We start from the raw sequence: 15,860 nt of genomic DNA on the forward strand, positions 1-15,860 counted from the left end.
AGCAGAAAATTGAAGTACTACCTTTAAGCATACCTTCAAATTGTTCTTGTGGCATTTGCATAAATTAGAAGATATTCAAATATATTATTTCTCAACTGCACTGGTTTAATGTAACAGAACTAAACAAAAAGGGATTTTTGTTATCCTACCTCACAGATGGAAGTTCTACCTATATGGCTTATCTATACAACTGTTATTTATGACTTCATTAATCATTTGTTAGTGGAAGAATGCTTCAGAGCATCCAGGCCAAACTGTGTGTGTTTTTTTTTTTACAATAATCCATTGAACATTCACACACATCATCTGGCCTCCCTTAATCCCTCCTCACATTCAAGGCCCCCTATTTGTATTAAATGTTATGCTGTTTATGTTTTCAAATGTAACTTTCTTTACCAATGTATTTTGTGTGCCGCTGACTTGCATTATACTGAAATGATTTGCATTTTACCGGCTTGGAGCATCTTCATATTTCTCATGCCCTTCACTTCACAGTCATAAATCAGGAGTTGAGGAAAGAAGAATAAACTCTATTCATCCCAATCTATCCACTCTCCTCACCCACAGCAGCAGGGTCAGAGTCCAACCTACTGCATGGAGCTATCAGGAAACAACAAAAAGCTACTCACTGAGCCATGAAGAACACAAGTCCCAGACTTTTCCATTTTCAGGTTAGTGGTCCTGGTCCTGCTTAAATGTTTGGTTCCCACAAAATGAGGCATTTAAGGGACAGAGCCAATTTACCATTCTAGTTGTTCAATTTTCTCAGCTTCAGTAAACTTCAGCAAAATGAATAGGCAAGTTCTCAAGCTTGGATAAACTCTTGGATAAAGTTTGCTGGCTCTGTAGAAACATGCAAAATCTCATACTGGATTGGGAATCAGCTGTGAAAATGCAAAACCTGGCCCAATAGTCAGTTTTCTTTATACATGACAATGCATGTAGGTAGAGGTTGCAAAAACCTGGCTATAAATGTCTCTCATAAAAACATTATTTTTTTTCTAGAGTCTGCCTGGGAGAGATACTGTGTGTGGAAGTAAGATAGTCCAAGGACAACTGCTACACAGACTGCAAAAACATACACTATAGTCCCTTAAGATAATTGTTTTGGACAATAAATATCCATAAATATCAGTTTCTACTTGCTTACTTAGATCAACAAGCCTGGAGGAATCTGTCTTGGGGATATTAGAGACATAATAACAACTTACAAAGAATCTGTGCATATGATACAGACACCAATTGGCACAAGGTCAGCAGGACCTTCAGAGTGCAGAAGAATAGGGGAGGGGTGAATCACAGACTAGACATGACACTTACTTTGGAGTCACTTTTTGTGTCCTGGAGGCATGATGTTCTCTTAGCACCTCAGTTTATACTGTTAGTTGTTCAGTTAACAAAAATGACAAACTACATTACCAGGGTTGCAATTTATTTAAGTACTGTACCTTTTTGGCTTGTGACCCCTTACAGAAAACTGTCCTTGTCATGTTTCAGTCTTACGTTGTAATCAGTTTCACCAAAGAGACATTTACCCTCAAAAAAAACTATTCAACATTCAACAAAGAAAAAGCAAAGATTGCAGCAGAACTGTTTTTCCTTCTTTAAACCCCATTAATCATCTCATGACCCCCCCAGACTGGGAATCATTTGACTAAACCTAATTGTGCATAAAGTAATTACAACTAGCTCGACCAGCTACAACAGAAAAATATAACTTAAGTATTGATACATTAGTATTAACACAGTATTAACAAGTACACTGAGCTGATAATCTAGTACTTTTGCAGGACTTTTAGTTGTAGTGTTTTTACATTTTTGTATTGATACTCATACTTAAAGGATCTGAATACTTCTTCCACCACTGCATTTAATATTAATAAATAATATGCACAGTGCAATCCTAATTGTTTCTCCATGCAAACATGTTTAGCCTATAGTCATTGGTATGCACAGTATATTATCCCTCTTGTTCTCTCCCCATATTTTTGTTCCAGTCATTATGAATCCAAGAGAATCCCATTTACAGGACAAAAAGCCTCTAGTAGGAAAAAGACACAAACAAGCCCCATTCCTTATTAACAAAGAACACTTTTATTTATTTTTTGGTCAAATATTAGATGTGAGGTGGGGGAAAGTGCACTCAGTAGGAGAGGTGATGGTGCACAGGGCAGCAGGCAGGGGGCAGCAGATGAGTGAGAGAAGAGGAGGGATGTGGTTATCGGCAAAATGAACAATGAAATGTTTTACAGAGCAAAGACTGGAGTTTGTTTAATGCTACTTTCTCAGAAAATGTTCAATTTATGACAGATGTCAATAAAATGATTATCAACAGATAAAATACTTAAATCGTTTTGTGATAAATTGAGATCAGATTGTTCTTTTTTTATGTATTAGTGTGTTTTATTTGGGCCTTAGACACCATTTCATGAATGTCCGTGGTAATAAACTTGACTACAGCTGAGAATACTGTATGAACAGTTTTGGCCAATAACCATTCGATTAAAAAAGGTTTCTTATCTCATGAGGCCAGTATCTCTGCTATGGTTTCAGGAATCTTTTTGCCACCCAAACCTATGACTACCTCTCCATGTCTTTCTAAAGTCTTCCCCCAACCCTATCGTAGGCTGTCAGCAAAGCAAAATTTACCCTTCGTCTTACACACATTCACACAGCAAACCTCCAACATACATACATATACACTCACCTAAAGGATTATTAGGAACACCCTACCAAGATCGTGTTTGACCCCTTTCGCCTTCAGAACTGCTTTAATTCTTCGTGGCATTGATTCAACAAGGTGCTGGAAGCATTCTTTAGAAATGTTGGCCCATATTGATAGGATAGAATCTTGCAGTTGATGGAGATTTGTGGGGTACACATCCAGGGTACGAATCTCCTGTTCCACCACATCCCAAAGATGTTCTATTGGGTTGAGATCTGGTGACTGTGGGGGCCATTTTAGTACAGTGAACTCATTGTCATGTTCAAGAAACCAATTTGAAATGATTCAAGCTTTGTGACATGGTGAATTATGCTGCTGGAAGTAGCCATCAGAGGATGGGTACATGGTGGTCATAAAGGGATGGACATGGTCAGAAACAATGCTCAGGTAGGCTGTGGGATTTAAACAATGCCCAATTGGTACAAAGGGGCCTAAAGTGTGTCAAGAAAACATTTCCCACACCATTACACCACTACCACCAGCCTGCCCAGTGGTAACAAGGCATGACGGATCCATGTTCTCATTCTGTTTACGCCAAATTCGGACTCTACTATCTGAATGTCTCAACAGAAATCAAGACTCATCAGGCCAGGCAACATTTCCAATGTACAACAGTTCCACTTCAACTGTCCAATTTTAGTGAGCTCGTGCAAAATGTAGCCTTATTTTCCTATTTTTAGTGGAGATGAGTGGTACCCGGTGGGGTCTTCTGCTGGTGTAGCCCATCCATTGATGCAGCTGCCATGTGATTGGTTGATTAGATAATTGCATTAACGTGAAATCTTACAGGTGTTATATAATAATATATTTATATATATGTATGTGTGTGTGTATATATATATATATATATATATATAGTATATATATATGATATAGTTTTAGTTTTACAAAAAGATCAAGCACAATCTAGCTCTCTCACTCACACACACACACAAACAGTGATTCAGTTTATGATCGCAAAAACAACACAATGTCGAGTCAAGGCAACGTGTACACACACATACTGTACTGATCATTGTTCTCGCACAGAAATGGCAAAAGGTATGGGCAGAGTTCCAAACACACCCGTGAAGTGCACATATGGAAGGGAAACTGATTGATGAGGACATACATGGTATGAATTCAAGAGTTTGGGAGCCACCTCTGAGAGGAAAAGAAAGATTTGATAAAAAAAGAAGAAGAAACAGACAGCTCATTGACAGATACAGTATGTAAGGCAGACATGGAGGGAAATTGAGTATTTTACATGATGGGGCAGTTATCTGTACAGTAGCTGATTGTGTGTGCCATTCTGGGGAATATTACAGCAATAAATGCAACCAAATCCAAGTAATGGGACACACACACACACACACACACACACACACACACACACACACACACACACACACACACACACACACACACACACACACACACACACACACACACACACACACACACACACACACACACACACACACACACACAGCTTCCTGTTGCAGCTTATATATCCTACCTCAATCAATTTCTCCTTCTCCTCACACTAAAAGGCAATCCAGGTGAATGAAAATAATATTTTCATTTCATGATCATCAGGCATATCCCACCCAAATTCAAAATCAAGTAATCAAAGTAAAACAGAATAAAACACGCAAATTGGTCAACGACAACAGATTTAAAACAACAAAGGCAGCTGATAAAAAAATAAAACAAAAATCTGAAATGATAATGAAGAAACAAAAGCAGCAATGGAAATGAATAACACAGGCACAAAAATAAAGGTGTGATGGTGAGAAAAGAAAAAAAAACAGTCAGCTAGAATGGCCTCCAAACTAAACATAAACCCCCTCCCTGCCTCTCTCTAGAACAATCCACTGGCATACTGACACCCCCCCCCCCCCCCTCTCCCCCTTCACAAGGGGCACCTCTCCGTGTCCACCAGTCCACTTTTGGCACAGATAGACCCGGACACATGCTGTACCAAACGCAGTCAGTTATGAGGGCCTAGCAATGGATTTGGTGCCATCTATTGTCAGCCACAGTAAACTGCCATTTGTGCAGAGCTAAGCCAGACTTCCAAGTTCAAGGGATCAATTTCAGAAGCACCCATGAGACGGATACCAATCGTAACAGTTTTCTGTGTTCGAACACAAAAACTTTTTCACTCACCCTGTTTTCCAGTTCTGATAAATGTCAAAAGAATTAAAGAGCACATGTCAGCACAAGCCAAGGTTAAGTAGAGCAAGCCTCAATTGTGATGTAAAAAAAACAAAAAAAACAAACAAACAAGAGAACTGTAAACAAAGTCTACTTTGATGGAAGTCATAGTGGTGTCATGCATGTCATCTGGGAGGCTGAGCTACTTCCATGTTCAGGTGTCCGGCTGCCCTGATTAGAGAGGTGCGAGGGCCTAGGCTTGACGAAGAGGTGATGAGCTCTTCCTATTCCACTTTGACACCCATCTTCTCTGTGTTTAGTAGGTAGAGGCTGTCGTCTATCAGGAAACTGAAGGGAGAATGAAGTAAGGATCATTTATCAGGTAATTATCTCTATTGCTACTCGTTTTTTTATTTTATCCGTTCACACATACACCTTAAAGCAACAAACATAATCTTTCCCTCTTTTTCCAGACACAGCCTGAGATGCTTCTCGTCAGTAAAAGCTATGACACAAAGGCAAAGCAGGCGAGTGCAGTGGACGAACCTGTAAAAAAGGAAGTGCACTGGTATGGTGCTGAGATGCCACACAGCATGAGCGTCTAGAACCCAGAGCATTGGGGGGAAGTCCAGCAGCTCCAGCAGGGCCAGACCATGAAGCAGCAGCACCACCAGGCCGCACTTCCACCAGTATGGCAGGGTTCGCCGGTTCTGCCAGCACCAACACAGCCACCACAGGAGGTTCACCATGCCTTTAACGACAAAAACAATAAAGATAAGATACAAGCCATTTAAAGAAGACCAGATAAGAGCAATCTTAAGACAACAGTACATTGGTCAGAAATTTAGTGGTGAACTTAATGACCGAGGAAGTGATATTCTGTAAGTTGTTCTAACTGCAGAAGGAATACACTTTATAATACGAAACTTTAAGTACTGGTAAGTATAGATATTATAAAAACAAGTACAAAGCAGCTATAGAAAAACGTTTAAAATAACACGACTATTAGAAAAGAAGCTATTACGACCAACCAAATGTGAGCTTTAATGAGATTTTTGCTGTTACCAATGGTGGCGTTAGCAGCCATGTTGTAGCCGTAGTCAAAATTGACAAAGGTCAAGTAGGACACATGCGAGGTAAAGGCCAAGATGAGCAGGACTCCCACCATGCTGGACACCCCAGGTCGCCTCAGACCCAATGTTCTGACGAAAAGAGCGTGAACAGAATTAATGAATTGACAGGACGTGTTATAACAGATACATTTTACATTAGTGCCAGATGCTTTTTTGACATCATCAGTGACAGAAGTTGAAGTAAATATTCTCTAATTCTTATTATAAATATGAACAAAAAAAAAAAAAAAACATACAACAGAAATGTAACTTGGGCCAATGATTAATACAGTTGTATGTGATTTTAGTTCTCCTGCGACCATATTTCCATCTCCATGGGACAAATGATAGCATTTGTAGAAACCAGCTTTAGAGCTTACCTGACACAGCAAAGGTAAATTGAGTAAAGAATGACTGCTGTTGCACAGAAATAGTCCATTTTCTGGAAGAGAATATCACATAGAGACCAAAAACACATTTAATGAAATCAACATCAAGAGAAAAAGACTTGCATAACTTGTTACTGAAAATATACGGCGAACAGCTAGAGGGCTCGTCAGTAATGGCATTAGGATGTTACTGATTAGCTAAGCTCATTAGCCAATAAAACAGAGGAACACTCATCTTAGCATGCGGTCTGTCAGCTCAAAAGATATTTTAGCAGTTCTCCACTCTGTCGAAAATAAAGCTGCATCAAGGGGTATCTGAATCAACTGACTGCCTGTAATGTGAAAAGGTCGCTTTTAGCCGTGCTCAGCTCATTGTTTTGGTTTGCTGGTCTGCTTATTGAGTCCCAACGGCTCTCACCAACCCTCCATATAAAACAGCCATCAGCTGCTGCCAGCTCACGAGCTGACTGAACAGATATTTTTCTCCGGGGTAAGTGGACCGAACTGAGGCTGAAAGGTGAGAGATTATTAATTTGACATCAGTTCGGTGCAGAGAAACAAAACTCTGAAAGGATGCCCAATGCTGCTCTGTTTCTGTTGCAAGTGCAACTTTGAAACTCTTTATTTACAGGCTGGTCCTAAAAACTTGATAGTCCTAATAATTCCTTCTGCTATGACCTTTTTTTTCTAACATCAAGTGGACAAAAACCGCTTGACTCAGCTTTACAAGTATCTAGGCAGTCAACAAGCATTACCTCGGTCAGATAGGTGTCCCGGGTATGAAACACAGTGGACCAGAACCAGGCATTAAGAGATACCTAAAGCAACAAAAAGGATCCTGTTAAATATGCATGGTTCATTTTGTCACGCGTGTAGACACATAGTAGTATTGATGTATTTATCTTAAGTTCTTTCATTTTCTCCATCTCACCAGAGAGAAGGCGTTGATGGTGGGGTACATGGGGCTCTGGCGAGGCACCGTGCCTCGATAGCGCAGCAGCATAAGAAGGCAAGCCAGGCCATTCAGCAGAGAGGCCAGGGCAGAAGCTGGCTCCTCAAAACACAGGAAGCGTGCAAATGGCCACTATGAGAAATAGAATACATCACTACTTAATTTCACACATTTTACTCAAATCGGTTAAAACTAAACCAACACTGGAGCACTTAAGAGAGGTTTGTTCTAATATAATCTATTGATTTAAGTAATCAGACTTAGAAGCTATTTTAGAGGACAGAACCCAGCATCCTTTCCAAAACAGAATAACTTTGGGTAAGATTTTGTAATTAAGCTCGGTGGGACACACATACTGGCCACTGTAAGAAGCACCAACCTTGCCGTGGAACTGTGGGACTCTGTACCCCTCGGCCTGGTAAAGGCCCACCGTGGTCCACATGCATTGATAGCGACAGTCATCACGACACGTCCAACCTGGGACACAGGAACAAAGAGAGAGGAGCACAGGTTAAAAAGGGTCAAGTTTAATTCAATAGGTACGAATATGCAACAATACAAACATCTGGGAAAAAAATGTAATTACCTGTAAAGAGCTGAAACAATTAATTGAATACCAGAACATAATTTGTTTAAGCTTAAATGTCCAAATATTCTCTGGTTGGCTTTTCCAATGTGAGAAATTGCTGTTTTTCTCTGTTTTATAACAATGTAAATTAAATATTTTTGGAGTACTGTTGTTGGTCGACCAAAACAAGCTTTTGGGTTCTCAATTGCGATTCTGATTGATTGAGAAAATAAAATAATGGTTAGTGGCAGCAGCCCTCCTTATTTGCAGCTGGGGAAGAGGAGGCACTACTTATCAGTTTCTCTTGGATAGTAGCCTATCATTTGCTTCCTCTCACAAACACGCACTAATACAATTGTTAATGATGGGCCGAGGGTGCAGTTACAACAGGCCTTTTGTGACACCTTGCTCAGCCAGAAAAACTGGCTTTAAACGTTCAAGGCAATTTAAGTTTGTGCGTTACAAGTCACATTGTAGACATGACGGTAATGACGCTTCAGCAGAGAGTAGCTATACGGATGAATAAACACATAGTGAATGTTAACTGTTGGCAAAAGACAGTAGATGAATGAATTTAGCCGGCTATTATCACTAAGTAGAGTGGGTAGGCCTAACTGTTACACTGCTTAGAAATCTAAAAACTGCTAAGGTAGCTTAACTTAACGTTACCTACCACCACCGTCAACAACAACAACTCACCTGTCAGCGCCATGTACTGCGGCTGGGCAGACTGAAACCCCCGTAGCCGAGCTCCGGTGCAGTTGGTCCGGACACATTGCTTCACACAGTCTCGATAAACCGGCTCCTTGTCGCCTTGAGATGCTTGTACAGTGGTCACCGACATTAGGAGCAGGACTACAGTGGCCACAGCGGGGAGTCTGACAGATGTGCAGCGGGGTAACGTTATCGCTGAGGCCATGTTGGTAAGTCTCGGCCCGGCAGGACTCTCAAAGGCACGGCGGGACGGCAGCGACATCGATGGCTTTCACAGCCGACTGTCCACATTACCAGACAGCCATGCCTAGTTAGTGGCGACAAACCGGGACCTGAAATGTTTTACGGTAACAGTACAGTATATCCGCTGTCCCCCTGTCCTCTGTTAAGGGTCAAGTTTTACAATCGCACACCGTTTCCGACCGCCATTTGCAAAATAAAACACTCACTGGTAGGTGTTGGTGGAAATTTTTGTGCTGAGCATGGTTTTGAGTAATAAGACACTTAGCTTCGATTATTTTATTTTTATTAGCCTACTTATTTTCTGGATTCCGAACCGGTATAATGTAAAGGGAAATATTGGTAGATTTTATTCTGAAGGCAAAACGTTTTGTTTCATATTTCACTTCCTGTTTTGAGGACAACGTCACCACGTCACGTGATTCATTGATCCATACTTTTTTTTCTATCTCTGATAAAATATAATTTTTCGTTTACTATACGTTTTTAATACTCTGGTGATAATAATTATAATAATGATACTACTACTACTACTACAACTACTAATAATAATAATAATAGCCTAATAATAATAATAATAATAATAATAATAGCCTAATAATAATAATTAATGATATGTTATTTGCAAAATACATAAAAAATATAAAACACAGACTGATTAAAAACTATCAGCTACATATAGGCTACTTTGTCAGTCAAGCAAAAGGAACAGTTTTGTATATGCCTCCCTCACATTCAGGGAATTATACAGTGTAACATTAACAGGTGTCTTCCTCTTTGAGGAAAAAGTCTCTTGCTTTGAATATAATTCTCAGTGTCTAACTTAACACACTCATTCATAACCAGTCACTTTACACAGCCTGTCAACATTAGTAGCCTATCACAGCATTTACTTCATTTATTTTGAGCCATGAAGTAAAGAGCAAAGTTACAATTAACTTATAAAAAACTGTTGTCTAGCTCTCTTAGACAGAAAAATTAGAAAAGTTCTATTACAAATAATTTATTCAGTTGTGTACATTGATTTGAAATGCAGACAGGTGGACCAAAAGCAAAAAGTCCATATGATGAACTTAAAAACACAGAAACACATATTGTCACTATCCATTTTCTATATGTAATGATAGTGACTGTCTGAGGAGTGAAGGGGACAGTGATTAGTGACAACATGCTGCCATTAAAAGAGAAATTATGAAAGAAAAGTGTCCCTGGAAAAAAAATAAAGAAGCAGAGTCTACAGCCATGCTAGCTACTATTTGAGGCTGTACTGAGGCACAGTGCTGCTTTGAGGCATATGCTAACATTGGCATAAGATGCTCTGCAGTATATTCTCCCACAGTGAGGGGCTCTATAACAGCTAAAGGGTAAAACTAAATGTCCCTTGCTCAAGTTTCAGGAACTGATGAGTCTGCAGAATTTAATCAGCTTCAGAAGCTGCCTCAATATCCCAATCATAACTTAATATGAGTTTAGAGATTTATGCTCTAGATCAAATTTGAGGGCCAGTAACAGCAGTGTTGTGGTTCATATATTTGAGTGATAGTCCTACTCCTTACCAGTTTATTCTTGTATTGTTAGGTGTTTCCACTATTTTTTTTTTAAGAGTCATGGGTTGATAGGCTACTACATGGAAAAATTACTTTACTGCAATTCAGCTTGACACATTAAAATTACAATACATTTTAGACTTGACCAGCACTTTTTCTTTTTTGACCATCTTTTAAAAGTATCCCATCCAAACCTTGATAATGCTTCACCATGTTACAGTCAGTGTGCAGTCAGTGCTCTGCAGTCCACAGTCGGTGCTATCTCCCACCCACGCCCCCACTTAAGCCAACAGACACAGTGTCATACGAAAGATAGTGGATTTTATTTGTACTTCTTTATTTGTTACAGAAGCGATCACAACAACAGGAGAGAAACAGCAGTGAGAGGGAGGGAGAAGAGTAAAAAACAAAGACGTTTTACTTTTGTTAACTTCTTTCCTGCCTCCCGCTCACTATCTTTCACCATCTCCTTCTCTATTTACAAGATTATCTTCTTTAAAGAAAATCATGCTTCTCTATTTTTTTTCACTGCAACTTTTCCTTTCATACCTGTGTTTAAGAGAGGGAGAGACAGATTAAAAAGAGGGGGGGTAAGCAAACTATTATAGTACAGTACTCCCACTATTTTAGTGTTCACTCCTCTCTATTACAAACAAAGAGACAAATCCATGAAACAATCTGTGTAAGGTTGAGACTAACAGACCGTACAGATGCACGCACTGCTGGCCTCAACACAGGACAGAATGAGCGATGGGGGGAAAAGAAGGAGGAACAAGAGGCAGGGACAGAGATGGAGAGAGTGTTTCAGTGCCACAAGATTATTTTTTATTGAAAATAATCCCATGTCCCCCTGTTAGTACTCACACACAAACAACCCCTACAGCCTTCAGTCCTCTCACTGAGTATCTCGATAAAGGACACAAGTCTTTTCGTAGTGAGCTGGCAAGTGGAAAGAGTGGGCTGCGGGGGCACGTAAGTGTGCAAGGAAGCCACGTCGTCGGAGAGGAGGGGAGTGAGTAGATGGTGGGTCGAGCACAGGTTTGAACGGAGGTAGATATTGAGAGAGGTGGATTTTACTCCTCCTTTTCCTCTCCGTGTGTGATGACGTAGCAGATGTTCTTGTAGTCCACGTTGCCAGCCACATCAGGGGGGAAAGCAGCCCACAGGTTGGTCATCTGCAGGAGAGAGATTAAAGAAACGGCTTACAACCTTGTACAACTAAAGACAGAATGTGAATATGAGCAAGACAAAGACGGATCAGCTCACCTCCTCAGCGGTGAACCTGTCGCACTGGGTGGTCAGGAGCTCCTCAAGGCTGGAGAGGGAAAATGGAGAAAAATGAATCTCAGATGGTCCATCTAGATTTAAGATCATCCCACAAAGAGGTGTTGTGATAGACAATAAGTTAAAGGTAAAAGCCCTTACAATTCCTTCTTGATGGAGCCAGTGGCCTCGGGGTCCAGGACCTTGAAAGCGCTCACAATAACGTCCTCGGGGTCAGCACCTAGAGAGTAAAAGCAGCCAATTAGTCTCGATTATAAATTATAAAAAAATGAAACTTAATTAAAGAATCCTGAATTATATCAAGCATGTTATGTGGAGAAAATGTATGAAATAAGACAAAAAAAAAGTGAGAAGCAAAGGAGACTTGAATTGCTTGAGTGTATAGGCCAACAAACACACCCTTCAGCTTCTCGCCGAACATGGTCAGGAAGACGGTGAAGTTAATGGGGCCGCTGGCCTCCTTCACCATGGCCTCCAGCTCCTCATTCTTCACATTCAGTTGGCCCATGGTGGCCAGCACATCCCTGAGGTCATCCTTGCTGATGATGCCATCTCTGTTCTGGTCAATGATTGTGAAAGCCTGCCAGGGACAGTTAGGTAAGAGAGGAGAGGTTAGGGTTAGGGTTATAGCAAATAAAACCTTTAATTTAAAATGAAATTGATTTGTCGTGGCTACACCAAGGGTTCACCACCTCCTCAGGTGACATTCATAAACCATCAAACTATAAACTAAACGACTAAGTAATTAAAACAGTGAAAATCGAGATCCTCAGATTTCTCACATGTCCTTGTCATAAGACTTGCTTATGATAATTATTCGCGGGGGATAGTCTGCCAACATAAACGTGTAAATGTGGAGTCGTTCTCCACCTCCCGTCCCACATAGCTGAGCGTAGCACCAAGTGAAACCAAAGATGGCATTGCAAACCTTTTGGGACTTGGCAGCTGGTCGGCCACTTGTCTTTCTAAGGTGTTAAAATGGTCTCGGAATGTGAGACAAGCCTGTTGCGACATTTAAGGAGAAGGTATTGATTACAGCTGTCAGCCCCCCCTCCTGCCCTTTATTTGTTTGCCTTGTGACTAAATGGGATCACCCTGTCCCCAATGCTATTTCAGCTCAGCTACTGTCACCATTGTGTTCTCTTTTCTTTATATCTGTATGATGAGAAAAAAGCTCTAAAGAGACTCCTTATTTATTTTTTTTTTATCTAATCACACTAATTTACATGTTGAGCAAAGTGCTACATCCCAATTATTTCTTGAGGTAACAAAAAAACATTTTGTTCCTGTTTCTCTTCCCTAATCGCAGACTCAACTCAAAATTAGGACCTCAATGTTGTCTTGTTCTTTTCACCTTGAGCCCCTCTTTCCTGCTTTGATTACTGTCCACCAGCTGTTGGGCGGCATTCCAGTGGGGTCACAGAGCGAGTGTTTTGAGTCTCTGAGGTAGCTGATGTCATTGGAAAAACTGATTTACTGTCCTGTCGTGCTGATGAGGACATTCTTGCACTCATGCAGCCACCTGATCAGGTCTATAGCTTCCTCATGTTAAGTCTGAGGTCAAATGATACATGGAGTCATTGCAGTGTACAGAATGTCCCTTTTCTCACACGGCGTAGAAGGACCTTAATTCTTACTGCTAGACAACTTCAGTTTTGAAGTATGTGAGATGTGATGAAGATAATTTTACCTCCTTGTACTCCTGGATCTGGCTCTGCTCAAACATGGAGAACACGTTGGAGGAACCACCCTCACCCTGCTGCTGCCTCCTCTTGGCTTTCTTGGGTGCCTGGAAAAAAAAGAAAGAAAGGTAAAATACACTTTTAACATACAAAACATCAACCAAACAGACTTCACTCTCAGATGAAGTTATCCTGGCTAATTAAAATACAAAGGCTGTCAAGGATGCCCTCTGTGAGGTCAAAAACAAAAGGCGCAAAGGAATCCTAAATTGTTTGTTTCAGTAACTTCTGCATCCCTATTGTGGCTAAAATCAATGAAAGAATGCTCCAAAAACGTCTAATTAAATCAATGTATCTGTTGGCTTTTTCCAAATTGCCAAACAAATCACACATTTTCATCACAAAGCATGAAGAAAGAGAATTTTTCCTATAAAAGAAATCTATCAATTTTGAATCTATCACCCAATTTAGTACAATGTAATGGCTTTGGGGACTACAATAATAAGCCAGTGATCCCAAAACATTTTGTATTTCAGAATGTCACCAAGTTTAAGGTTTGACTTAGCCAAACTTTAGCTCAAGCCAGCAAGTTAACACTGGGTCCAAATCCACAGTTTGGTAGGCTCAGCTCAAGAGACTGCTTCATGGGCTGTTGGTAATCCAGATAGCAAATGTATCAGTGATGCTCTCATCTCATCAGTTTTGTGCTGAGAAGATCCTAGATCCCTAGAGATTGTTCTTCCAGGAACATGGCCACACTCACCATCTCTCAAGTTTTTGGGGTTGTTGTTGGTCAAGAAGAGAAGCCTACGCCAAGCCGATGTGACTGACATGTATGCATCAGACCCCAGGGGTCTTATATACTAGCCCATGGGGGCTAACTTTAGCCACACCATCAGGTTTGGCAGGAAAACAGAGCCGAAGGAAAGTAAGAGAAAGAGGGAGGAGTAAAGAGGTGGCGGGTTGGATCGGCTTACCGATGCTCCAAAATAGGCCCCATGAGTCTTGGAATGAGGTGAATTTAATGCCAACACACAGTCCTGACTTTGGACTATGTGGACTAATATGGCAAAACTGACAGACAGGACATGCTGAGGGACAACTGATCCGACCCCTGTGCCCTTCTTCTTCATCTTGACACACTGAGAGTCTTTGTGTGGCTATTTTTGTTTCTTTTATATCCACAGTGAGAGAACAAAACCCGGCGTAAGATGACAGGCTGTTGCTGCTTTACTCCCTTGATACACACACACACTCACACGAATAGGATTATCGGTAATTAGCAGCCTCAAGTTTCTCTGGGTGCCAACATGTACTCGTTGATAACATATCCTGAAGTCATCACCTGCCTAAATGATAAGTCAGGTCGAGGTCCGAGCCCACTACAAGATCAGTAGTTACCATCAGGGTTTATTAACAGTCATGAAACTTCAAAACAGTTGGCTGATGGACTTCGTCCAGCTCCAGCAATGGCACGCGACTACTAGGCCTCTACAGACACTGACCTTGCATTAATGAGAAATGTAAACAGTCCTGTAATATGGACACATGTGGCAGGAAATGCTTCATGGAAATACTGTATGTCAACTTTAAAATTCTGTTTGTTTTGAAAAAGGAAAAAAACATCTAAAGGTAGCCTGCTTGTTTTCTTTTTCCTCTTGTCATGTTTTCATGAAGTGCAAGATTCCATACACAGAAAAACTAAGACAAAGTTCAAGATATTGGCAGTTAACAAAAAGTATTTTTTAATAGCACATGCCTGAGAGATTTTCAAATACTGAATCTTTCTCTGTAATAGGAGGACCTGTTAATGTATGTTTCTGTGACAGTAAGTCACATCTGTAATGGGAAACTGCAAATGATGATTAGACAAAATAATCAGCTTTCCCACCATGGGTGCACTAATTTGGGTTGCTCCTGGAGGTTCCTAGTATAGTTGCTTCAGAACAGGACAGTGGCCCACCCACTAAACTCCATATATGAGCTCCATAGGCTACCATCAATCACGCCTATGTACAACTAAGGTATGTATCGGGATCCAGCACCAGCGTGAACCGATACCTCGTTCATTCGTAGGCCTAAGGGACCAATACTTCTTTTTATGTTGATTTTATCTGATCCAAGATCCCGCCACAGATTATTGGAATAATAAGTAAATAAGGTTGTGAACAGCAGAAAATACACTTGAAGTATGTGTTTAAAGGTGACAGAGGGAGAAAGAGACGAAGCTCTGTCAACTCCCTAAAAACAAGACAGCTGTAGAGACTGAAATAGCGCTGCCTCCCCCGTCATTCTTTTTCTCAGCCATTTGGACTCTTCTAAAATTTGACAGACTTCGCCCTTCTTGGCCAGCTTTGCCCCGATACAACTGCCAGTCCTTTTTTTACCCACATACTCACTGGCCTGCTTTGAGGTGAACATGGTTGGGAACTTTAATTTACCGGTACATAGACAAATTGGGTAATTAAGCAATCAATAACATTTGATGACTGAATAACAGGGCTCAGT

General features: G+C 40.7%; 2 protein-coding genes across 2 annotated transcripts; both read right to left on the minus strand.

Moving 5' to 3' along the window:
- Positions 1-4,626: 4,626 nt before the first annotated feature.
- On the minus strand, positions 4,627-8,991 carry pgap3 (post-GPI attachment to proteins phospholipase 3). Its single transcript, XM_028568192.1, has 8 exons — positions 8,585-8,991; positions 7,697-7,794; positions 7,297-7,449; positions 7,121-7,183; positions 6,357-6,418; positions 5,930-6,066; positions 5,411-5,615; positions 4,627-5,212 (listed from the first exon to the last, which is right to left on the minus strand). The coding sequence occupies exons 1-8, from the start codon at positions 8,859-8,861 to the stop codon at positions 5,149-5,151; spliced, it is 1,059 nt and encodes a 352-aa protein (XP_028423993.1). The 5' UTR covers positions 8,862-8,991; the 3' UTR covers positions 4,627-5,148.
- A 1,699-nt stretch (positions 8,992-10,690) lies between these two features.
- mylpfb (myosin light chain, phosphorylatable, fast skeletal muscle b) lies at positions 10,691-14,221 on the minus strand. Its single transcript, XM_028568093.1, has 6 exons — positions 14,116-14,221; positions 13,361-13,459; positions 12,070-12,250; positions 11,812-11,890; positions 11,653-11,701; positions 10,691-11,561 (listed from the first exon to the last, which is right to left on the minus strand). The coding sequence occupies exons 1-6, from the start codon at positions 14,116-14,118 to the stop codon at positions 11,460-11,462; spliced, it is 513 nt and encodes a 170-aa protein (XP_028423894.1). The 5' UTR covers positions 14,119-14,221; the 3' UTR covers positions 10,691-11,459.
- Between the last annotated feature and the right edge of the window lie 1,639 nt (positions 14,222-15,860).

This window comes from Perca flavescens, chromosome 21, assembly GCF_004354835.1.
Source record: "Perca flavescens isolate YP-PL-M2 chromosome 21, PFLA_1.0, whole genome shotgun sequence".
NCBI lineage: Eukaryota > Metazoa > Chordata > Actinopteri > Perciformes > Percidae > Perca > Perca flavescens.

What these genes read in the sequence shown, in the direction of transcription:
- pgap3 (XM_028568192.1), bottom strand. Translation starts at nt 8,861, where the DNA reads ATGTCGCTGCCGTCCCGCCGTGCCTTTGAGAGTCCTGCCGGGCCGAGA. An exon ending in ATTTACCTTTGCTGTGTCAG is followed by an intron (nt 6,067 to 6,356) that starts GTAAGCTCTAAA and finishes TCTTTTCGTCAG; the next exon opens with AACATTGGGTCTGAGGCGAC. An exon ending in GTGCACTTCCTTTTTTACAG is followed by an intron (nt 5,213 to 5,410) that starts GTTCGTCCACTG and finishes TTCTCCCTTCAG; the next exon opens with TTTCCTGATAGACGACAGCC.
- mylpfb (XM_028568093.1), bottom strand. An exon ending in GTTCGGCGAGAAGCTGAAGG is followed by an intron (nt 11,891 to 12,069) that starts GTGTGTTTGTTG and finishes TTTACTCTCTAG; the next exon opens with GTGCTGACCCCGAGGACGTT. An exon ending in GGCTCCATCAAGAAGGAATT is followed by an intron (nt 11,702 to 11,811) that starts GTAAGGGCTTTT and finishes TTCCCTCTCCAG; the next exon opens with CCTTGAGGAGCTCCTGACCA.